General features: G+C 33.6%; 4 protein-coding genes across 5 annotated transcripts; 2 read left to right on the top strand and 2 right to left on the bottom strand.

The window, feature by feature from the left end:
* Window positions 1-403: 403 nt before the first annotated feature.
* On the top strand, window positions 404-2,982 carry LOC107616295 (uncharacterized). Its single transcript, XM_016318270.1, has 3 exons — window positions 404-512; window positions 771-1,432; window positions 2,851-2,982. The coding sequence occupies exons 1-3, from the start codon at window positions 404-406 to the stop codon at window positions 2,980-2,982; spliced, it is 903 nt and encodes a 300-aa protein (XP_016173756.1).
* Window positions 2,983-4,543: 1,561 nt separating this feature from the next.
* LOC107618126 (protein ROH1D) lies at window positions 4,544-6,606 on the top strand. Its single transcript, XM_016320076.3, has one exon. The coding sequence runs from the start codon at window positions 5,110-5,112 to the stop codon at window positions 6,307-6,309; it is 1,200 nt and encodes a 399-aa protein (XP_016175562.1). The 5' UTR covers window positions 4,544-5,109; the 3' UTR covers window positions 6,310-6,606.
* A 2,051-nt stretch (window positions 6,607-8,657) lies between these two features.
* On the bottom strand, window positions 8,658-9,783 carry LOC107616886 (uncharacterized). 2 transcript variants are annotated; one of them, XM_088500150.1, is made up of 3 exons: window positions 9,571-9,783; window positions 9,325-9,494; window positions 8,658-9,193 (listed from the first exon to the last, which is right to left on the bottom strand). In XM_088500150.1, exons 2-3 carry the CDS (start codon window positions 9,470-9,472, stop codon window positions 8,688-8,690), a joined length of 654 nt encoding a protein of 217 aa, XP_088356276.1. In that variant the 5' UTR covers window positions 9,473-9,494; window positions 9,571-9,783; the 3' UTR covers window positions 8,658-8,687. The 2 variants fall into 2 exon arrangements, with proteins under 2 accessions (XP_088356276.1, XP_016174262.1); XM_016318776.3 differs by having other exon boundaries at window positions 9,634-9,783.
* A 4,135-nt stretch (window positions 9,784-13,918) lies between these two features.
* On the bottom strand, window positions 13,919-14,981 carry LOC107618664 (uncharacterized). Its single transcript, XM_016320787.2, has 2 exons — window positions 14,431-14,981; window positions 13,919-14,348 (listed from the first exon to the last, which is right to left on the bottom strand). Exons 1-2 carry the CDS (start codon window positions 14,914-14,916, stop codon window positions 14,163-14,165), a joined length of 672 nt encoding a protein of 223 aa, XP_016176273.1. The 5' UTR covers window positions 14,917-14,981; the 3' UTR covers window positions 13,919-14,162.
* Between the last annotated feature and the right edge of the window lie 9,568 nt (window positions 14,982-24,549).

Below are 24,549 nucleotides of genomic sequence, written 5' to 3'. Positions count from 1 at the left end.
TAGGCATAAAAAGATATTTAATTTTATATGTTATTTTAATGTCAAAATTAGACTTATTGGTTGCGAGAATTTTAAAGGTCAAGTACTACAATAGGAAGAGGTTCATTGAAGCTAAGAAGAGCTATAGTCTAAGTTTCACTTGAAAGAGCATTTGGGGTGCAAAAGAGGTGCTGAATTTGGGTGGTTTATGAAAAGTTGGTACAGACAGGAATATCAAAATTTGGGAAGACCTATGACTTCCTAATCAAAATGGGTTCAAGGTCTGGAGTCCAGAACTTGTTTTGAGCAGGAAGCCACAGTGGATAACCTGATCAACCAGGAACAGAATACATGGAAGCAATAGCTAATTCTATAAATTTTTCTACTTTTTGAAGCAAACCAAATTCTAGCACTCCCTATTGACATGCAGAGACAAGATGATAGATTTTATTGGAAGTTCAGTAAGAAAGGAGAGTATGAAGTTAAGACTGCTTACCACATAATTAGAGCTCACAACCGAAGCCAACAACCAGGTATCTGTCCGAATAACCAGAAAAAGGAGAAGTGGAAACAACTGTGGAAGATGAAAATTCCTTCAAGATCTCTGAATTTCATGTGGAGATTAATGCACAACTCTCTGCTAACAAAGGCAAATATTCAGAGGAGAGGAATTAATTGTGACCTGATCTGTTCTAGGTGCTCAATGATAGAAGAAAGTGAAGCTCACCTTTTCAAAGATTGTGACTGGACATCTCGTTTTTGGTTCGTGTCACCTTTTAACCTCTGAACAGAAGCTGCCGCCGGAATGCCGTTGCTAGAATGGGTATCGACAACTCTAAACCAAATTGAAAAGGAGAGAAATGGGCTGTTCATTTGTTGCTTGCATGGCCTATGGCATAGTAGAAACAAACTCCTCTTCGAGAACGAGAACTTGACAGCGAAAACGATTTTGGAGAGAGCAACCATCTCCTTTGCAGAAGCTCTACGTCCAACAAATTCATCACCATCGATTCAAGAGCCACCTCCAGGCAGATACAAAATTAACGTGGATGCGGCTAGCAATAATGGAGTCAAGGGAGGAGTAGGTGTGGTCATTAGAGATAGTAATGGACTTGTTGTAGCTGCTGCCACATTGGAAGTGGCTCCTGCACTTTCAGTTAGAGAAGCGGAAGCATTTGCTTTCTACCAGGGAGTGAATATTGCAGCCCAAACTTGTTTCTTAGAAATAGAAATAGAAGGAGATAACATAGAAGTAGTCAATGCTTTAAATTCTAATAACCCATTTGGTGGGACTTTTGGTACTATAATCTCAAACTGTAAAGCCCTTTTGTGTTGTTTTAGGTTTTACAAGATATCTCACATCAAGAGAAATAAAAATAGTGTAGCTCATTCTCTTGCAAAACTTGCTCTAACCAGACCAAATTTGATGTGGCTGGAAGAGACACCTACAGAAGTTTGTAACTTGGTCTATCTTAATATATTAAGCCAACTGCTTTATTAATCATAGTAATTAATTTTTAAAAAAAAAATTATCAAAAACTATTACTATCTTCAGATTAAATTCAAAATGAACAAAAAACTCAAATTCAAACTAAATTCAATATTATAAAATCAATAGAAAGAAATTTCAATCTTATTCCAAATAAGAAAACAATACACAAATTCAAATTAAATTCACGATGTATAAAATTAACAAAATATTTTCAATCTTATCTCAAATAAAAAAATACAAATTTAATTTTTTAATAAAAAATATTCAAACAAATGTAAATTGAATTAGAGGCAGAAGAAAGAAAAGACCACATCAAAGCACAAAAATGAAACGCAAAACTACAAGTCGAAAAAAAGAGAAAACAATGAAGACACAAGATTACGATGTGAAAGAAAGACAAAGCAGATGCATACAGTACAAATCTACCTCTGGTGACATCATGTCCTCTTTTTTGTCACCATAGATCTGTGGTGATTTTCTAGTACTGAATCAATGATCGTTCTTCATCGTCGCAAAGATTTTGAAGAGGAACAAGAACAACAGAGACAAATGAGGGAGGATAAAATAGAGGGGACGTTCTCTTTGCTCTTTGGAGAAGAGGAACCACTAGAAAGAAGTTGAAGGGTAGTGTCATTGCTGTCCGAAACTGACAACGTAGAAGGCAAAAAAGAAAGTTACCTGTGAGAGAGGAGAGGATAAAAAAAAGTTGAAAGAAAAATTAGTTAGAAGATAAAAGAAATATAGTTGTGATTATTGAAATATTAATGAATAAAACTATAAAAAAATATCAGTATCTTAAGTTAAAAATTTATGTCTCAACAATCAACATTTAAAAAAATACATAATACATATTTTTTTATAGGTAATTATATATAACTGTGTTCTTCATAATTTTGTGTTTCAGCAAACAAACATTAGATATATACTACTATGTCCATGTCTTGATAAATATATATAATAAAATAAAGGGTTAAGTACAATTTTGGTCTTCAAGGTACAAGTCGAAAATTTTTTCATCCTCAACCTTTTTTAATATACAAAATTGTCCCTAAGATTCAATAATGTAATTTTAAAATCGTCATTCGGATCAAAATACACTTCTTTTCTTCTTTAGAAGCAAAAATAGAAGATACAGAGCCCAACTACTGCCGCACCCAACCCTTTCCCTCCTACCTGGACTCCCCCTCCTTCCTCTTCCCTACCGTTAAAACCCCTCAAAAGCAAAAACAGAAGATACAGAGCCCATCCACCGCCGTACCCAACCCTTCCCCTCCTATCTGAACTCCCTCTCATTCCTCTCTCCCACCGTCAAAACCCCCTGTCACATTATCGCCGCCACTCCCTCTCACTCCATCGAGCAATCTCTCCACAACGCGTAGCACCTTGCCCTCGTCGTCGCTTGTCCATCGCCCTCGCAGCACCGCGACTCACGCCCTAACCTCGCCGCAACTCACCCTCGCCTCGCAACACCTCGCTCTCGCCGTCGCTTGGCCGTCGCCCTCGCAGCGTAGAAACTCGCGCCGTAGCCCTTCCCTCCCTGGCTCCCTGCCCTTTGACTTCTTCGAATCAGATGCTAACTCCATGATGAATTTTTCGAATTCAATTTATTCACCATTAAATCTTAATTCTAATAGCTCTCGAGCCTTGGCGTGTTTCAGAGGGTTTCTCTTTGCTTTCTTTTGTTTGGCTTGTAGGGAAGTGAAATTTCAAGTTAGTTATGCGATGAGTCTTGGATATGATCTGTGTTATCGATTTTTGTGTGCTTGGTGCCTTAGTATGTTTCTGTGGTGTGATTGCTAAAGGAATTTTGGAGATGATGTTGGTAAGTGGTGGTTGTGTGCTCGTATTTTTCGTCGTTATCGGGTAGGTGGTGGTTGTTCCTCGCGTTTCCAGCATCACCGCTGCGCCTCCCTTCTCCTTCCCCTTCCCTCCCTGCCCTCTGCCGTCCTTCCCCTCCCCCCTCTTCTCTTCCATCTCTTTCTTGTTAATGTTTGTTTTGATAATGATGATGATTTTTTTGTTTTTTGTTAACGATGATGATTTTGGTGATGAATTGTTGTTTTGATTTTTATTTATTTAAGGTTGTTGTTGAATGTTTTTTGGTGCAGATGATGATGGAGTAGTAGTGGATGGAGTGGTGGTGGTGGTGAGAAGAGAGCAAAGGGATAATTTTGTCATTTAAAAAATTAATCTATCTAAAAGGACGATTTTAAAATTACGTTGAATCTTAGGGGTGATTTTATATGTAAAAAAAGTTAGAAACAAAAAAAACTTTGATCTATATTTTAAATACCAAATTCGTACTTAACCCTAAAACAAATGTAGCCTAACTGTATGCTAGAATAAGTATTATTCCATAACAAATAGATTATTTATCATGATAGTAAATCTAAAAATAAAATTTACAAATTCATTTTTTATTAAACTCCGAACTTCTTATAAATTTTCATTATTTGAAAAACCCTTGTATTTTAACAATACGAGTGTTTCAACCCTTTTTATATGAGAATGCCATGTAGTTAATTTTTTTTCTTTTTGTAAATTTTTTAAGATTGTCACTACTCCCTAGTCAGTAATATTTATATATTCACAAAAACAAAATTCTAAAAATCATCAATTTATTACCTAAATTATTTTGGTCCCTCTAAATTATCAGAGGTAGCGACACCCATCAACATTTTATCTAAGCCTTATGTACGAACCACATTTGTCCGGGTGTCAAAGGTGGACCCCACGTGACCACAATCCAGCACGTGGTGGCCCATGTAAAAGTGTAAAACAGTCTCCCAACTCCATGTAGCACACTATAAATTCCTCCCCTCCCTTCAGGTGCTGATGTACAGTGGGGACAGCATAAGTGTCTCTGTCCCAAAAATTCAACGGTTCAGATTTCATCCGTACCTTTTTCATTGGGATCTACACCGCTGAAAGCCCTCTGAATCCTCAATCTAGGTCCTTGCCACCGTGTCCGCTACGTGTTCGATGCGTGTTCTGCTTCCATAAACCACATTAATTATTAATTATTTTTCACTAATTAACTGCGGATTACACTTTAAACTTTACATTAGTGATTTTTTATTCTTTTTTGTTTATGCGTGGTTCGCTTTTTCTTCTTTTTCTTTTTTTTTCTCTCTCTCTTTTCTTTTATTCCTTTTTTTTGGTCTCTTTTTATTGCAACCACCACTAAACGCGGTGCAATTGTGCCCCAATAAAATCCCTCTCTTTACCACTTAGGGTTTCCATGTTTCTTTCTTCTCCCTTGTCCCCGCATTCTCTCTCTCTAGTTTCTCTCACTCCTTGTCTGGTTCTCTCTGTCTCTCTCTCTATCTCACTGGATTCTAAACTCAAATTGGGTTCAGTTGAGCTGAAAAGTTCTGGAATCTGAGTGGGGGAATCCTTTGGAATTTGTGGGAAGTCATTTGTGCTTTTGATTTCTGGGTTTCCAAATTGATGTTGATAGAGTCTACAAATTGGTCTCTGAAGTTTGGGGTTTTCAAATAGGCGAGGTTTTCTTTTGAGGGAAAAAGTCTTTGAAATCTAGTCCTTTCATTTCTGGGTTCTGAAATAGAAAACAGAAAGTCCTCAACTTGGAGATAAATCTTGGATTTTGATCGTTCTTGAGTGTGTTCTATGTGAGAATGCCCGCAACGGACTACCAAGGTTCGTCTCCGTCATCATTGTCCCATTTCGGCCGTTCATTTCTGAACATACACCGTGATCATCAGGTTCACTCCATGGAAGGTTCAAGCTTGGAGGTGGAGCTGGAATCGTTTCAGCAACACGTGACTGACCAGTTCCTTGAGCTGTCGTCGGTTAGCCATGAAGAATTGGTGTCACTTTCATGGGTTGGGAAGCTCCTTGATTCGTTCCTGTGCTGCCAAGAGGAGTTCAGGGCCATCCTCCACACCCACAAGGTGCTTGTTTTAAGGCCACCCTCGGATCGCATGGTGTCTGAGTACTTTGAGCGAAGTGTGAAGGCCTTGGATGTTTGCAATGCAATCCGTGATGGGATTGAGCAGATTCGCCAATGGCAGAAGCTCTTGGAGATTGTTCGTTGTGCAATGGGAGGGAACCAGAGGAGCATTGGTGAGGGCCAATTTCGAAGAGCAAAGAAGGCTCTTATTGATTTGGCAATTGGTATGCTTGATGATAAGGATTCTTCTAATGCCTCCATTAATGCACATAGGAATAGGTCATTTGGCCGCAACACTGGTGGTGGTAGAGACCACCATCATAATAACAATCTTCACAATCGATCGTTGGGGCATTTTCGATCCCTTTCGTGGAGTGTTTCTCGAACTTGGTCTGCTGCTAGGCAGCTCCAAGCAATTGGGAACAATATGCATCCGCCTAAGGCTAATGAGCTTGTGGCTTCCGGAGGCCTTGCAATGCCGGTTTTCATCATGAATTCGGTGCTTTTGTTCGTCATGTGGTGTCTTGTGGCTGCAATTCCCTGCCAGGATCGCGGCCTTCAAGTCCATTTCAACATTCCTAGGAACTTCTTGTGGGCTGCTCCAATGCTATCGCTCCACGACAGGATCATGGAGGAGTCCAAGAAGAGGGACCGGAAGAATGCGTGTGGATTGCTCAGGGAGATTCATCAGATTGAGAAATGTGCTAGAGTGATGAATGAGTTGGCTGATTCAGTTCAGTTCCCATTGACAGAGGAAAAGGAAGCTGATGTTAGGCACAGAGCTCAAGAGGTTGCACAACTTTGTGATGCTTTGAAAGATGGGCTAGACCCTTTGGAGCGCCAAGTTAGGGAAGTGTTCCATAGAATTGTGAGAAGCAGAACAGAAGGGCTTGATTCTCTTGGAAAGCAAAACCTTGCTGATTAACCTTTTTTATGCATACCCTTTAGTTTCCATTGTTGGATTTTGCTTCTTTAGAAGCTGAGAATGGAGATCAGAATTGTAAGGGGGAGGTTCTTGTATCTAAGAACCGTGTAAAATGTATAGAGCTTAGAATATTTGATGTGGATCCTTTGTGATCTATGCTGTTTATTGTCCTCTCCTTGGTTGTTTTTCTTTTTGTCTTGTGATGTTGCTATTGTATAATCAATTTTCTCTGCAACTTGCTGCATCCTCATTGTAGCAGATTTTGTTAATCGATGTGTGCTAGACACATTTTCCTTTTGCTTCATGTGTTCATATACTTACAATTCGCGTTCTTGGATTATCAGGATTCGTGGTTTTCATTGAACTCTTGACTGTAAGATGCATTGAAGTTGATCAAAACTCAGGAATCACTCTTTTATTCAAGTCAGCAAGTATGCAACAAAAGAAACAACCTTTCGTTTTATATTTATCTTTCTCTTATGTGTTACCATTTCTATATTGAGAATGACATTTGATCATTTTTAACAATTGTTACTAATTGTTCTAAGTAAGAAATATGTTAGAGCAGTTTTTGCTATGGTGGTTTGTCTTCAAAAATACCCAGCATAATGAATAATATGCAATTGTAAAAAGTTCGAACCCTTAACCAGAAATAATACAACTTTCTCTTTTTTTTTTTTTTTTTTATTTGCACCGGCATTCCCTCCTTGAGATGAGAACAAGTGTTCCAGATGAATGATCAAGGAGATTGAGTTTCTAGTCAAGTCATTCAAGTTGACTTTGACTTGGTTTATTGCCATCCATAATTGAATTCCTTGACAAGGGGCTAGTTCAGGTCAAGGTCAGGATAAAACTTATGACCTTTATTCACGGAATCAAGATTTGCCGCACATTATCTCTAAACTTTTGCAACACAATACATGTTCTTGGTTCACAAAAATAGTAATGTTCCCTCTACTTGAATTGAGCTTATATCCCAGTGGAGCTTCAATAAAAAAATGTTAAATAAATACTGCTATTGTGCGATATTGAATTTAACTTGCAGTGGAACTTCAATTTAAAAAAAAAAGGTTAATCAATGCTGGCCAGCAAATTAGTTACAAGTGAAAGAAAGTTTGCGTTGATTTACCTATAATTTAAATAAATGAGTTATCCTTCATATTTTATTTTGTATTGTGATACTTTAATTATTATATAGAATATAAATCTAAATAATACAGTTATATCTCATCTCTAAGTGTTAATTTAATGTATAAAAATGATAACATAAAATATTTTTCTGGTTTACTCAAATCAAGGAGTTGATGGTTGAAGCCACACTCAATCAATTATAATATTATGTTCCCAATTCACCCAAAAGTTTAAAATAGGTACAACGTTTTTTTTTTTTTTCCTTCTCTCTTTCCCTGTTATCAACTGACCCACTTAAACAAATCTACCTATAGTACTTGAGAATTTGATTTTCTCTTGATGATATAAATAAAATTAGTTAAGATTGCTATCTTAGTATGTATTGATATATTGAATTCAGGCCCCTCAAACAATGGTTGGTGTTATTAGGATCGGATATTTTTAATGTGATAGTTAAAGTCAAAAGGTGTTATCAAGTGATAATCATGTAAAATAACTTTTGAATTTTTTGTGCTTCTCATGAAATTACATGATCAAATTTTGTTTCCAAGGTAAGCGGCATTAATTGAAAGTTACATCACTTTAAATGGATAAAAATAAAAAATGTTCAATGACTATCAAAATTTATTATTTATTATTATTATTTTTAGTTATCAATTCAATTTTTTTAATTTAGTGATTTAATAACATATTTTTAGCTTATACTTTTAAATATTGATGACTAATTAATTGACAAAAACAATAAATTTTGATAGTTTTCTAGCATTCCTCCATAAAAATTATATTGTTGGTTTTAGATGCCAAAGAATTTTTAGTCTTTTCTTATGGACATGGAAAGAATTTTTAATCTAATTATTAGTTTTGTGCCATCATGCATGAATTGTGGCCTTCAAATGGTGTTCCTTCTGGCCCAAAAAATGATGTTTCTCTCTGCCATCTTTTTATTTTCATTTTGCTTTAAGAAAAAAAGATTGTAATCTTAGAACTATGATTAAATACTCAAAATTAGATTTTCACAAAGACATCAAGTTAGTTCTCTGAAAACATAGATATGCATTTAGTTTACATTCTACTAACTTTTCATGAATCACTAAAAAGCTAGCCAATGTTAAATTATCATAAATTAAGTTGATGAACAAGATTAGTCAAATATGTTATGAACTATATAGCTCTATGAAATTAACTTCCAATATTGTAGTTTGAGAAACCAACAAAAAAAAAGGAAAATGAAAAGCACGTTTTATTAATCAACTCTTTCTGACTCTAATATAGTGTATGACAAGAAAAATAAGAGATACAAGCAAAGTTGATCCTCCTATGAACAATGGAGGACAAGGCTTCCATGGCCTTTTCGGACGCTTCTTCTTCACTGCTGGACCTTCCTCTTCACTCTTATCTGGAACCTTTTCAGCCACAATTTGTTGTGCTGCCGGCTCCGGTTCCGGCTCGGGCTCTTGTGGCTTTCTATGAACAATCTCTTCTTCCTTCACCTCTTCAATTCCAACACCAAGCATCCCTTTGACCCTTTTTGGCATCACAATCCTCAAAACTGCTTCCTCTTGGTTATACTTGGCCTTGATCCTATCCAATTCTATATCCCCGGGGATTCTAAACTTCTTTCTAAAGTCTTTGATTTTGAGGTCTTTCTTGAATGGCATCATCATGTGCATTTCCTCCACCTCCTTCTCCCCACTCACTGAAATCTCACTGCCATCTTCACTTATATTGATCTCAATGTTCTCTTTCTTGTATCCTGCATTAACATGCTAACAGGATCAACAATATCTTTATGCTAACTGTTTCTGTGGTTTGTGTTTGGTTCTAGAGATAAGAAAGAAACCAAAACATATATAAAAACTAAAAAGTGGAAAGTGTTAAAGGAACCTTTGAGATGTGCAGTGAGGATGAACATTACATCGGTTTCTTTAGACAAGAAGAAAGGCCCTGCTCTATCTTTGGCAAACTGAAAATCAGAAATGGAAGTGGAATCATCTCTGATTCTCGTGATCTTCAGACCCAACTCAACCTCCATAGATGTTGATCCTCAATTTTTCCTGAAATAATGCATAATGGTTAGCAATTTAGCATAGTGCTATATAATTCAAGAACAATATTGTGCAAGTAAAGAACATATTCTTTTCTTCCTGCAAAGGGCAAAGCTGCTAAAACGTTGAAGTACATTGCTTCTCTTACTATTCTCATTTTCTTATTGCCTTTTAAGGGAATCTAGTGTTTAGAAAACATGGTTGCAATTTGCCAACTCCATTTAAACATTTGTTACTAGTTAATGAGTTGTTGTATATACAAAGTAAGATTCGAATATCCGCTTAAGAAGTCGAGTGACCTAATTCTTCGGCTAACCAACTCACTAAGATGAACCCAAGTTGGTTAAGTAGGAAAATGACTATGATGGAGGCTTTTTCACTCACATCACATCATCTTGTCCTTTTTCTTTTTATTTTTATGCTATGAAGCACAAACATTTCGCTGAATTGTCATATCTGTGTGTAAAATACATTTTGGACATGACACTCGTCGACACTTGTCTACGCAAGTTTGCTGTATCCAACTGTGTCTTAATAAAAAAAAAACTTCTTTGAACACGCTTGAACACACCTAAATAGCATGTCAAGCCTTTCTTAAAATTTGTGTGTCGGCATGTCTTGTGTTGTGTCGTGTCGACATAGTTTTTTTTACAAATCTAATTACTAACATCTATCTTGGGCTAAAATTAGTGTAAGTTCGTTTTTAAGGCCCAAGAAAACTTGATATCATACTGAGGCCCAATACAGAATGGATCAGAAGCATAGCCCGATGTAGAAGAAGCCTTATGTCTTGAATAATATTTCATCTATTTCTCCTTCTTCAGCCCTCACCATGATCCCAAAAACAAAAATCTCCTTCTTATAAGTCCTTTGTACATCTCTTATGTGTTAAGATCATAATTGTCCTTTATGATTAAAATCTCAAGAGGGGTTTCTAACTTCAAACATACATAACTCTCTTTTTTTCTTCTTTTTAATTCTTCTTTTATTTTAAATGTAGTGATAACAAAATGGGTATTCTTCTTGAATAGCTTTGATAACATACCCTACCATGCTTAATTGATGATTTGATGTACTACTACTCAAAGAAGTGTGACCTACCGTGTTTCTCAAGTAAGAGGCACCTTTTCTAAAGGCTTTAGTATAAGTCACAAGCCATTCAAGATTTCTTTCGCAAAAGCATTGGTCGGTCATTAAACGCAAATGCGCGTGAGAGAGGTGTAACTGCCCTTCCTCCATTCCAATCACTTGGTGTGTGAGGGACATTCACTCCTCAAAACAATAATAACCAAATATAAAGAAATAGAAGAAAAAATAACTGTCGAAAAATGTTTTTTAAAAATGAATTTGCAAGTTTCTTAGGCATCATTAGTGTATGCGTATTAGTAAGTTATTATGAATAAGGTAAAAATTCATCTGCATTTATTTTTATGTAGAGTTATAAAAGTAGTTAAATTATAATTTAATTAAACATATTAAATCACTTAAAAATTGTCAATTATCAATTTTATCTATAGACGATTACATGTTTACCTATAAAAAACATAAATATTTATATTAAATTTATGATTTTAATTAAGAAATTAATATTTTCAGTTAATATCAGACAATTTTTTTTAATTATTTTTTACTTTAAATCTCAAACACTAAATATTAAATTTTAATTTTAAATTTTAAATCTAAACCCTTTAGAAAATAAAGGTTAAAAAATAGTTTTTTTATTGACTAATGTTCACACATTTTGGTTTTCTATACGAATTCTAAATTTATTAACCTACATTTTCCCTCTTTTAAGAAAATCCAAAAATATATAAAAAGAACTTAAAATGAGTGGTTATGCATGTGTTGCATGTTATTAAAGCATTCATTAATTATATACTCAGAAGTTATACCGTAATGGAAAAGTATAAGTAACTAACAATTTTTTTGAACAATATGTAAATAATGTGAATTAATAGGGTTAAAAGAGTAATTTTAATTAATAGTATTAAATTAGGGTATAATATATTGGTAAATGCTATGGTGCCTAAAAAGTGGTGTCTATTTACTAAAAAAGGTTAAAAAGTAATATTTAATTTAAAAGATATAATAATAAATAATTTTTAAAAAATTAAAACTTACTACAAAAAGTAAGTTAGGTAAAATTTAGACACCAACTCATAGGCACCATAGAATTGACCTAATATATTTTTATTTGATTGGTAATTGTTCATGTTATTTAAAATAGTCATTGTTTACCTAGCATTCGCCTACCGTAATATATAGGTGATCTGTAAGAGACCATTTTACATCATTTTAGAATAAGAAACTTTTACTTTGATCATTAAATTTGAATAAAGAAGAAAAAAAGAAATAAATAATAGACAAGAAAAGTGAATTCACCGAAAAATAAGAATTTGTAACGTGCGTGGACACTAATTTCTTCGATCTACGGTATATGTCCATTCTTAGAGTTTATGATGCTTTTAATGTTCATTAAATATATTTGTTGCCAATACGGGGTGCTTTTTTATTGGATTGGAGCACACATGTCCAGCACTTGTTGCATATGATACAAGTGATTTTCAGTAATTGCTCCATCGCTTTCTGATGGAGATAACAAATAATCATGTGTGGATAAGGTTATCTTTGAAAATTTGAGAGATTTCATACCATATTTAAGTTCTCAAACAACTTAGTCACTTGCAAGTTGCAAATGTATTATTTAATTAAATGTTATTTTTTTGACAAGAATTTTATGTTATCAATTGCTTAAACTTTTTTTATGATTTAGTGGTTGCGAATATTTCAGTACTTTTTGCAAACTAACTAATTTTGCTACCGACCCCAATTTTTTTTAAGACACCATATAAATCAGAGTAATTAAAATAAAAACACGAGAGTAAAAACTCCAAAATTGTAAAGTAGTTCACATTGGAAAATTAAAATGTGTGCAAATAGTATAGTTTTTTTCCTTGCCAAAGTAGTTCTCATTTTTGTTTCGTTTTAGCTCAAGTATCTACCTCAGTGGCTGTAAGTGGCTTTGTAGTTTGTATGACCCCATAGTTAATAGCTTGTGACAGAAATGTTGTGGTCATCGATACCTAGAGTAAGTAGTATTTGATATCTTGATGAACCCATCAAAATGGGACAGATCTATTTTTAATCATGGTTATGAGAACCGATTGAACTGGCCAGTTCAATGGATTAATCAGAAATTAACTATGAAGAGTGGTAGGAGTCGGAAATTTTTGTGATTTGTAGCTATCAAATAGCTATTAATAATATTTTTAATAGTATGAAATTTCATCCAATAATATATGATTATTCACTTTTTTTTACTGGTTATATGTTAACCAAAATTTAATAAAATTGTTGATCCCCTATACTTAATTAGACAGTTCAAATAAAAAATTAATTGCTAACAAATGGGTCAAAAAATTGAAAAAACCGATTAAAGAACAAAAAAAAAATCAATCAAATAATCAGTTAATTAAATTAAAATAATAAAATATAAAAAAATATTTTTTTAAAAAATATATATTATATATAAATAATCTCAATTAAATATTTAAATTTTAAAATTTTTAACTTTATCCATTTAATAGTCCGTTTGATTTTCAGAGCATTACTTTTTACACATTCTCTATGTGTTAGAGGATTCTTTCTCTTCTCTTAAATAGTTAAATCACATATGCATACAATCATGTTATACATGTATATCAAAATTGGGGATGGTTTCATCAAGACGCGTAAAAACGTCTTTTTGTAAAAATGTTTACGTATCATATTATTATTAGATATATTAATGAATTGGTTATTTTTTAACTTTTTAATATATTAAAATAAAACTTATTTTTTTATAATAATAACAATAAATCTAAATTTTTTTAGAAATTTAATTGTATTTTTAAATTTTTAGGAATTTAAATGTCTGCAAAACAAAAAATTAGAGATATATTTACCTTTTTATCAAAAAATTTAAAGATATTCGATTTGGATTGTATAATTCAATCGGATCAAACTGGGTCTAATAATTATAATGCAGACAATTGGGTTTATTAAAAAATAAATTATTAACCGATTTAATAAAGATATCCAATAATAATATGACACATATAAACATCTTTAAAAAAACATTTTTTTATTAAAATAGTCTCCATCAAAATTAATCATAAATATTAATTATTAATATAAAATAAATATATAAATATATATTAAAAATAAATTAAATAATACATATATTCATATATATAAATACATAATGCGTTTATTCTTCTTTAGACAATAACTAACTATACAAAGAATATTTTATGGTACTTAATAAATTTATGTCTAATTTGTTTAAAAGGTAAAAACACAAGAGGTGAATCCAACCTTTTTATATTTGTGTCATATAGTAAAATTAAGTATTATAGAAGAGACCACGATACAATTGAATAGCATCCCAATAATAATAATAATAAATAATAATAATTTTATATAATATCGGTAATCAACAGAGTACATATACAAGCATATATTGGAAGCAAATAAAGCAATAACATTCTCCCAATAAGTAGATACAAACCACACACAGTAGTAGTAAGCTGGAAAGATAAATTATACGAAAGATACATAAAATCGAAAAGCACAATAATTCAATAATATTATTGTTGTACGTATGTATACGTATATGTATGTATACAGATAGAGGCATCAGCCAAAGAGGTGGTGCTTCTTCTTGCCATGAGCTTCTTCATCTTCCTCTTTAGCTTCCTTCTTCTCATGATGCTCATGGAAGGCAAAACCTCCAGATCCCACTGCAGCTGCCGCTGCTACCTCCTCTTCTATCTTGTGCCTGTGAGCATGCTCTGGATCTTTCTTTGCCTCGTGCTTCTCATACTGTTCATGTCCAATTTTCAAAATTAATTAATTCATGCAAACAAAAACTAATTAATTACTTAAGAAAATGAAAATTACTTACCAAGGCATAGGCACCAGCAGCTGCAGCACCAAACTCACCGAGATGCTCAAGCTTCTTGTGGTGCTTCTCTTCTTTCTTGTAGTCAACCTCATCTTCATTTCTTCGATCACCGTCATCACGCCCATAGCCACCGCCATAGCCACCGGAAGAAGGTTCATCAGTGGAGTAAGCTGTCTTGTTGTAACCGCCAGATTCACCATAGCCACCACCGCCAGAAGGCTTATCGTAACCACCTTGATCGCCATAGCCACCAGACTCACCGTAGGATGATGACTTGTTGTAGTCACCACCGCCGCCGTAACCACCGGAAGGATTATCATCGTACGATGATGGCTTGTTATAGCCACCGCCAGAGCCACCGTAACCACCAGTTTCCTCGGTGGAGTATGATGATGACTTGTTGTAGCCAGAGTCAGTGTCTATGGGTCTGTCTTCATCGTCTTTGCGGTGGTGGAAGAGGCCTCGAGAGCGGTTCTCGTCAGACATGGTGGATTGAGAGAGAGAATAAGAATGAAATGTGTGAGTGTAAGGTAGGATGGGATTGGTGGTATGTGATAGGTACCTATTTATAAACGGATATCATCATGTTAATTGCATGAGACCAAAATATTAATTTAATCTTAAGTTAATTAATTAATTGTCCCTAATTTAATTTTTATTTGAAATTAACCCATTATATGCATTCTACTGCATATGTATTGCCTCTTTATACTTCTTCAAAACAAAATAAATAAAAAATAAATAAACAAATTCATGATCTACCCATCACATTTTTTTTTATATATTTTTGCTTTGTATTAAAATTAATTATAAACATTAAAAAATTTACTTTTATAGCATAAAAAAAAAGTGCTAACAATTTTTTCCAAAAAAAAAAAAAGAAAGCAAATAAAATCAAATTAAAATTGTTATTTAACTTATTTCTATTGAAAATATAAACAATTTTGGTAAAGTAGCTAAGAAAAAAAAAGGAAAAAAAATTGGAAGGAAAATATCTGAGTCCCCGGCCCACATGTTTTTACTTTTCTCTTTCGAACGGAGACTATTTATGTAGCTTTCTTAATTTCTTTTTACTCGTATTGTAATTTTTTTATTCTAATAATTCAACAATTTATTTTTAATTAAAAATATTAATGAATTGGATCAAATCAAGTTTAGTTAGACCTAAATTTAACGCTAAAAAATTATCATCTCTATTTTGATTTGACTCGAAATTAGTATATACAAATTTATAAATTTTATATATTAAAATAATAAATTTTATTTTTTAAAAATTAAATTTAATAAATATTATATTATATTTATATTAAAATAAATTATTTTAAAATAAAAATAATATCGTATAATATAAAAATATAATTAAAATATAAAATTATAATATGATTAATTTTATTTTAAAATATATATTTTTATTATAAAAAATTACTTTGAGCCAGTCAAGCAACCCATGTATAATTCGAATCTAACCAAAAAATAAACCAGATAAAAAGTAACAAAATCGAACCTATTAAAATATGTTTTGGATTTGAGTCAAATTAAAGTTTTAGACAAGATCAGGTATTAAACATTCTTATTTTTAACCCATGCTTTTAAATATTAGTTTTTTAGTATTTTTCTTTGTTTTTAGGAATAAATTTAATTAGAGTATTAATTTTTTTTAATTAATATCAGTTAAATTTTTTGAAGTTTTTACTCTAAATTTTAGAGACTTTCAAAAAATTAAAGATTAAGAACATAATTTTATAATAAAAAATTTTACTAACAAAAAATTAATTTTTTATATTTGTTCTTATATATCTGCATAAATAAAGAATGAATGGTGTGATAGATTATATAGCACATGAAAATAGCACAATTTACTTCATCCTGATTATTTGTTTATGGTTTAATTATTCGGTTGGTTCATATAATTTCGTGAAAATTTTAATTAGATTTTTATATTTTTTTTAATTAGATTTCTATATCAATTTTTTTTTAATTGAGTCTCTATATTTTTTTTTTTTATTTGAGTCTCTACACCAATTTTTTTTTAGTTGAGTCCTTATACAATTAAGTCAATTACTATCAAAAGAGACTTAATTGAAAAAAAAAAAATTTAGTGTAAGAATTCAATTAAAAATATATATATATAGAGAACCTAATTAAAAATTTTGCAAAACTATAAAGATTAACAGAATAATTAAACTTTTGTTTATTTATTTGTTATTATTATTTTACACGAGTTATCTACATATATTATCACCGTGGTGGAAGCAACTTACTTAAAAACAAAAAAGGATGGATATATGATCATAACGTTAGACAAACATGTGTCATTGGGTAGGCAAATTCCTTCTTTCTTGGTAGGGGCCATTAATGATATTAGTGGTAAGCTTTGAAAATTTGGGTCTCTATTAATGCTTTATAAGTTTAGAAGAAAATTTTCTGTTTTTCTTTTTTTTTTTTAGGATATTTTTTAATAGATTAATAGTTAATTTATTGTAAATCAGAACTCCATTTAAAATTTTATTATTAACAAATAAATTATTATATATACAAAATAAAATTTAAATTTATAACACTTACTTAAATAGATTAATTAACCACTAAGCCGATCAAAACTGATTTCCTTTTCTTTTCTTTTATTCGGTACACATTGCATTATTGCATTTAATTTTGGGCCATATACTATATATATAGATATAAGGATATTTTATATATACGTACATACATGTGAAACAATAATATCTAGTTGTTTAGAATTTATTCCCGCGTACACTACAATATAGAGATTGTCATTTAATTATATAGGGTTGTATTAACAGTGCAGATAATTAAAGTTTGATATTATTATTACTAGTTCTTGAAAATGATTAAACTTTCATTTTTGTTATTATTTCGTTCACGAACTGAAGAATATATATACACACACTTAGATATATAATATTTTTGTTATACACAAACATTTCAAAAGTAATGTTATCCATTAGAATTATCCTACATGTCCTTTTCAATTAGTTGTAATTTTGGTTGTTCGTTTCATTTCAAACGAGTGCACGGCAATTTGTGTGTCTCAACAATTTATAAAAGTAAAGAGGAAAATATAAATTGATTTTAGTTAAAAACATAAAAGCAAAATATTAAACTTACATTTGGAATTATTATATCTACTTTATTTACTCTCTTCATCAATTGATCCAATCTTAATTGTGAAGGATGTGTATTATTCATTTATTCCATTTTAGTTGAGGATACAATGTCAACAATTTTTTCATAAATATGACAATATTATTCAATGAGTTAATTTTTAAATTGAGTCATGGTCACTCAATAAGAAAAAAAATTACATCAATATTTTTAACATGTATTATTTTAACAAAAATCCTTTATATATGTACTTCTATCTAACCTTTTTATTTCGGATTGAATTTATTTATTTATTTTACTTTGGAGGTGATAAAAGCGCAAAGGGTTGTAAAAAATGGAAGTGGATAATGTAGGCGGTGAGTGGGACCCATTTGAATGGAAGTTGCAATTTCAACAGTCTGAGGTGTCGGCAAGAAAGGATATTCCATCCCAAGAGTCATGAGATTCAATATATATTCTCCTTTTTTATAATTTATAGTTATTAATTAATTATTATTAATTTTTTTTAATGATATAAAATTTTATCAAATAATGTAAGATTATTTATTTTTTTATTAATTAAGTGCTGATCAAATTTTAATAAAAATACTAATCTTTAAACTTTCTCATTTTAAAAACATGTGCATTTTTTGCTATAGAAATAAAAATATAATTTTGATACAATAATAATATAAAATATTTTATATAATCATATAATTATATTTATTTTTTTAATAATTATTCACATGATCAATATAAAAAATAATTATTTTTATTAATATAATATTATATAATTAAATACATGTATAAAATTATTTTATATTAATAATACATTAAAATTAAATTTATAGAAATAAATAAATAATAACGAAATATCATTTTATGCTCATACGCACTAAAGTTATTTGTATGGAGGGCTGAAATTGTCTAGGTTCACCGAGAGTTTTAGATTTTTTATTATGTTCTTTACATAAAATATATTTAAGAAAAATGATAAATAGGTCCTTGACCTTTTTTTACAGACATTTTCGTCCACAAAGAATAGAAAATACATGCATGTTCTTGGCCTCTCTAAAATGTGGACAAATATACTCCCCGTTAAACTCCGTCCGTTAGTTCCGACAGAAAACACTGACGTGACTTCCGTAGCGCTGACCTGACCGTAACGAGATGACATATGGGTTATACCTTCTGAAAATAGGATGTATTAGTCCCCAAGCTCCAAAACAACGCCGTTTCTCTTCCACTCCTCCAAACACACTTTAATTCCCATATGCAATACCCATAACACCCATGTTTGATTTTCTGAATTACTGGAAAACCCTAAGAAGACAGACGATCAAACTCCCTCCTCCCTGTTTCTTCCTCCAAAAATTACACTACGTAGAAGAGCAATCGGTGCGTGGTGAAGTTGCTGTGGGAGGCTGAGAAGAAGGTTTTTGTTGAGTTCATAGTTGCTGTCTTCGTCAGAAGGTAAGATCGTCTTACTTAGCGTTAAAGTTTTGGTTATTGTTGTGTAAACAAAGGATGAAGACAGTATGTGTGCATGTAGAGAGTGTGGGTAACAGTGGTGTAATGAAGTGGAAAAACGTTTTTGCAAAACGTTGTGCGTAGGATTAGAAGGAGGGATTGTGTTAGGGCAAAGGGGTTTCGTTCGTAATTTTGGTAACTGGTTTTTGGAATGACACATTGTTGATCATTGGTTAATTTCAGATGGTTGATGTTTTTGTGGTGCCGATTTTTCATCATGGAGGTAACTTTTTCAGAGAAAGTGATAGATCCCTGGTTTATCAAAATGGAAAGGAAGAGAGGTCCCTGAGATGGACCTGGACTTTGTGAACTTCGGAGACCTTGTAATATTATTTAAGGGTTTGAAATACTAGTCATACAAGGAAGTATATTGGTATGATCCAATAAGTAGTGACATTGAGTCTGGGCTGAGCATATTAACTGGGGATGCAGGGATCAATGCAATGCGAGAGAACATATTGAAGAACCAACAGACTTCTGAGTTCCACATATACTTTGATCACCCAGTCGATGATCCTGAGGTGGTTGACAATGCTGGCAAGATGAGATTTTAGAGGAATTGAAGACATCGTCTTCATCAGATGACGGGTACAAAATTATAGAAGATGTGCTGTACAAACCTCCACCAGCTGGATTTGAGACCGATAGTACTGAAAGTGATACTAATGGCGGGATTGATGGTGGCAACTGGCAAGATAAAAAGAAGTACGAAGGATAAAAAAAAGATTGTGACCCCGAAGAAGCCAGTTTCAAAGAGGCAAGGGTCAAAGAAAAAATCTAAGGTTGGAAATAAGAGGGTTCAGCATGGAACAATGGTGAAAATAAGAGGAGAAAATAATGCAGGTGCTAATGCTAGGACGGGTAGTGAAGTTGGGGGTTAGGAGGCTGATGGGCCGAATGATCAAGGAGGTGGTGGTGATGATCCTGGTGTGCAGCTGGATCATACAGTGGCGAGTGGATTCTATGTCAACGAAGTCCCTACAGAAATGGAGGAAATCATATTTGAGTATGAGTTCGAGGAGTTGCATACACCCAATTCATCCGAGGATGAAGGCAACAACAGGAATTTTCATGAGTTTGATGATGATTATGCTCATGATGAGGACAGATTTGAGTTAGAAACGAGGTTTGCTACTGTTGAAAGGTTTAAGGAGGTGGTAAAAGATTCATTTATTGCTGATGGGAGGGAGCTGAAGTGGATCAAGAACGACAAGGAGAGGGTCAGGGTGGGTTGCAAGGATGAGGAGTGTCCGTTCCTAGTTCATTTGTCCTACAACAAAATCTTGCAGTGTTATCAAGTTAAGACGTACCAGCAAGAACATATTTGTGCAAGGAATTTAGGGAGTAATGCAACTGATCAGCATTAGCTTAGCAAGAAAATTGAAAGGAGGATGGCAATCCAACCACACATGAACACAAGAGAGGCAACTGAACTCCTAAGGGAGAAATTTTTACTATGTCCCCACCCTAAGATGGTGTACAGAGCAGTAGTGGAAGCGAGGGAGAAGATCATGAATAACGAGAGGGAACAATACAAGAGGAGCAGGGACTACTGTGAGCAGATTCTTATAAGCAATCCAGGTTCAACGGCCAGGTTGGAGCTCATGCCAATTCCAGAAGCACCTCCTGTATTTGATAAATTATACATATGCTTGGATGCTTGTAAGTAAGGGTTCAAAGATGGGTACAGGCCGTTGTTACACTTGGATGGTTGTTTTCTGAAAATCTACTACATGGGTTGGCTTCTAGCAGCAGTTGCTCAAGATGCAAACAATCAGTTCTACGTTGTTGCATATGGGGTTGTCAGGGCTGAGACCAAGGATGCCTGGAAGTGGTTCTTGACAAATCTTCAGGGAGACATAGGAGACAATGCCATCCATGGCTGGACCTTAATATCGGACCAATAGAAGGTAAGATATAATCCTGGTTAATCAATATGTTTGCTTCAAATATTATTAGTTTCATTTAGTATATCATTCCTTTATGAAAATGTTTCCTGCCCTCATTCAATGCAGGGTTTACTCCCTGCGCTAAAGGAGGTCATGCCACATGCAAAGCTCTGTAATTGCGTGATGCACATGTGGAAGAATTTCATAAATCTCTTCAAGGACTTGTACATCAGAGAGATTGTGTGGGAGTGTGCTAGATGCACTACTGTTGAGGAATTCAAGGAATGTATGGAAAAGATGAAGGCAGTGAACCAAGGTGCTTGGGAATACCTCAGTAAGTTTGAGCCAGAAACTTGGGTTAAGGCTTATTTCTTCCATGTGCCAAAGGTTGATAGCCTTACAAATAACATGTGTGAGGTGTTTAATGCCAAGATAGTGAATTACCGAACTAAGCCCATACTCACCATGTGTGAAGAAATCAGGTGTTACCTGATGAGGAGGATGATGAATCACAAACGAGTCCTGGACAACCACACTGAAAAGCTAGCACCAGTCCAGCAAAAGAGGATGGAGAGGTTAATCAACCTTAGTACTAAGTGGATGGCTGAGTGGGTTAGTTACAATGAACGGAAAAGGTTTGAGGTGAATCGCAAAGTAAGCAAGGTGGGTGTAGACCTCATTAAGTACACTTGCTCGTGCAACAAATGACAACTTACTGGTAACATCTGTGATCATTCTAATTCATTCATTGCAGAGTTTTGTTGTTATTAGCACTAATTATTTTGTCATCATTAAAACCTGTTTCTTTCAATATCTCAGGCATGCCTTGCATTCATGCACATACTGCCATTAGGAAGAGATGTAACATGCCACAAGACTATGTCCATCCTTGGCTGTGTATGGAGTCAATCCGTAGGACATATGCACACTGCATTAAACCAGTGCCAAGTGCAGAATTTTGGCCCAGAACTGAATTCTCACAGCCAGACCCACCCATCATCAAAAAGGGAATTGGCAGGCCAAAGGTTCATAATCGGCAGAAAGATCCTGCTGAGCCACTAATGCAAGGGGGTAAATTGAAGAGGCCATTCTCTATATCTTGCAGTAAGTGTGGTGAAAAGGGCCACAATTACAAAACTTGCAAGGGAGCTCCTTCGAACCCCAATTGGAAGTCGAAGACAAAGCGACCTAAGAAGGAGGGAGATAGAACCTCCCAAACACTAGTTGTGCTTCCTTTGTCACAATCAGCTCCACCACCAGAGGTAAGATCACTTTAATGTCATAACATTGTTTCCTTGAATATCTACTCCAGCAACAATTTTGTCATATCATTAAGTAGTTCAGGGTTTAAACTGTCTTAGTACTAGAAACATCAGATATTATTTTGTCTTAGTACCACAATCTTCAAGGAGTGATCTGTCGTAGTATATTACTCCTGAGGGACTAATATGTCTTCATTCTAAATTGTTAACTACTATGACTACTATGTCCAGGATGCTTCAAATCAGGAGATTTTCAGATCAAAGCAGAAGATTTTCAGGCCACCAACTCCACTTGGTCAAGGGCTAACCCCACCTAACACACAGCAGGCAGCACCAGTTCATGAAGTCTCCCAAGGACCAACTCCATCTAGCACACAAACTGCTGCACATGATCAGGAGGCTCCACCACCAACTATACCATGTGTGTCAGCATCTAAGGATTCCAAGGAATGAAGCATCATGCCATTATGTTATTTTGTGATAAATGTGTGCTGTTGTAATTCTTAATGGCAAATTTCAAATACAACTATCCTTTTTCTATTAGCTGTTTTTTTTGTTTAGCCCGTTATTGGTCAAGTAAAAACTTGTTAATGGTATCATGCCATACATGTGCACACATTATTATCAAACTGGTCTTCTTTTTTTTGGGTTGTCAGAAACAATGATTAATGTTTACGTTCACAGCTTTAATGTCACTTCTTGGATGTTTGATTATCTGTAATTTGGCCAGCTTTGATTCAATCATACATTGCAACATACAGGATAAAAACTGATACATGTATAAAAAGGACATGTTCAATTTTTCTGGGAACAAATTATCACATTTATCGTTTTCAACCATCGATTAATTCTTACAACTTAAAACAGCAACAATAAGGACAATTAAAATCACACATATGCACTACCCTGTTGGATTTTTTTTCATCTTTAAAGCTACTATCCTCTTCTCCAAAAATTTGATCCTATTTTCCATGTCTTGCTTTCATTCATGCTCTTTAATGTCACCAATTTCCTTCTCTCTCCAGTCCCTTGTATCACTCCTCCCAAGCCTTGCAATGTGCTCATCTAACCACAGAAAGAACTTACAATATGGTTGTCTTACTTGTACAAAATCAGTTCACAGAACTCACCAAAAATTCTGGTTTCGGGGATAAACCCTAACACAAACAGAGTTTCACATAGTTGCTTTACATACCTTATAAAACGAACATCCGAGAAATAATCTGTTAGGATTGTTGCTCGTCTTCGACATGAACATGATTGCATTTTCTCCACAGAAGCACTTTGGTGAGACACCATCTTTGTCATCCTTCCCGTTACGAACCCAGCCTTCAGCAAATTGCTCTTCTCTTCCTCCACCTCCACTTCTTCTCGAGCTAGATGATACCCCATCGAATGCCATGGGACGAAATGCTCCCTTTCTTCGTTCACCCGCTTTCTGTGCATTCCAGGTATTAGGGTTCAAGAATTTGAAAGATGGAGGGGTAGGAGAGAAATGGCGTCGTTTTGGAGCCTGGGGACTAATACGTCCTATTTTCAGAAGGTATAGCCCATGTGTCATCCCGTTACGTCCAGGTCAGCGCCACGGGAGCCACGTCAGCGTTTTCCATCGGGACTAACAGACGAAGTTTAACGGGGGGTATATTTGTCCACATTTTAGAGGGGTCAGAGACATGAATGTATTTTTTATTTTTTAGAGACAAAAATGTCCACGAAAAAAAAGTCAAGGATTTATTTGTCCTTTTCTCTATATTTAATTATATTTTAAACATGATATATTTAACAATATTAAGTTCTAATTAAATAATAAAACATTTGTTTGTATGAACAAATATTATTGTTAACATTAATTAGTCTTCACCAAGAGAAATCACACCATATTCCTTGATGTCACTTGCTTGCTGTGCCTATCTCGGATTCTCGGTATCTCCCTTCCCTCAAATACTGTTTACTAAATTACTGTTATTATTATTAAAATATCATTCTACTTAAGATGTAGAATTAATTAAATTCATAACAAGGCTTGATTATTCAAAAGTATTAATATTACTGATATGAATGAAACAAGTTACTGAAATTAGGTCATACTCGGGAGCTACACGTATTTGAGATATAATATATGGTTGTGACAATTGATTGGATATTAACCTGTGGAGAAGTTGGAGCCACGTCGTGTTGCCACGTATTTCAATTGACCACTAAAAAGAATAGATAGATTTGGTGGTAATCGATTTTCATAATGTGGATTGATTGATTATTATTGCCCATGCATCGCATTACTTGATACTTTGTTCGTTGAAGGTGGACCAAAAGTTGAATCCAGTACTTAATGC

The sequence above is a fragment of the Arachis ipaensis genome, chromosome B9 (assembly GCF_059453495.1).
Source record: "Arachis ipaensis isolate K30076 ecotype BB chromosome B9, ASM5945349v1, whole genome shotgun sequence".
Taxonomy (NCBI): domain Eukaryota; kingdom Viridiplantae; phylum Streptophyta; class Magnoliopsida; order Fabales; family Fabaceae; genus Arachis; species Arachis ipaensis.
This window is presented reverse-complemented; position numbering and strand designations above follow the sequence as displayed.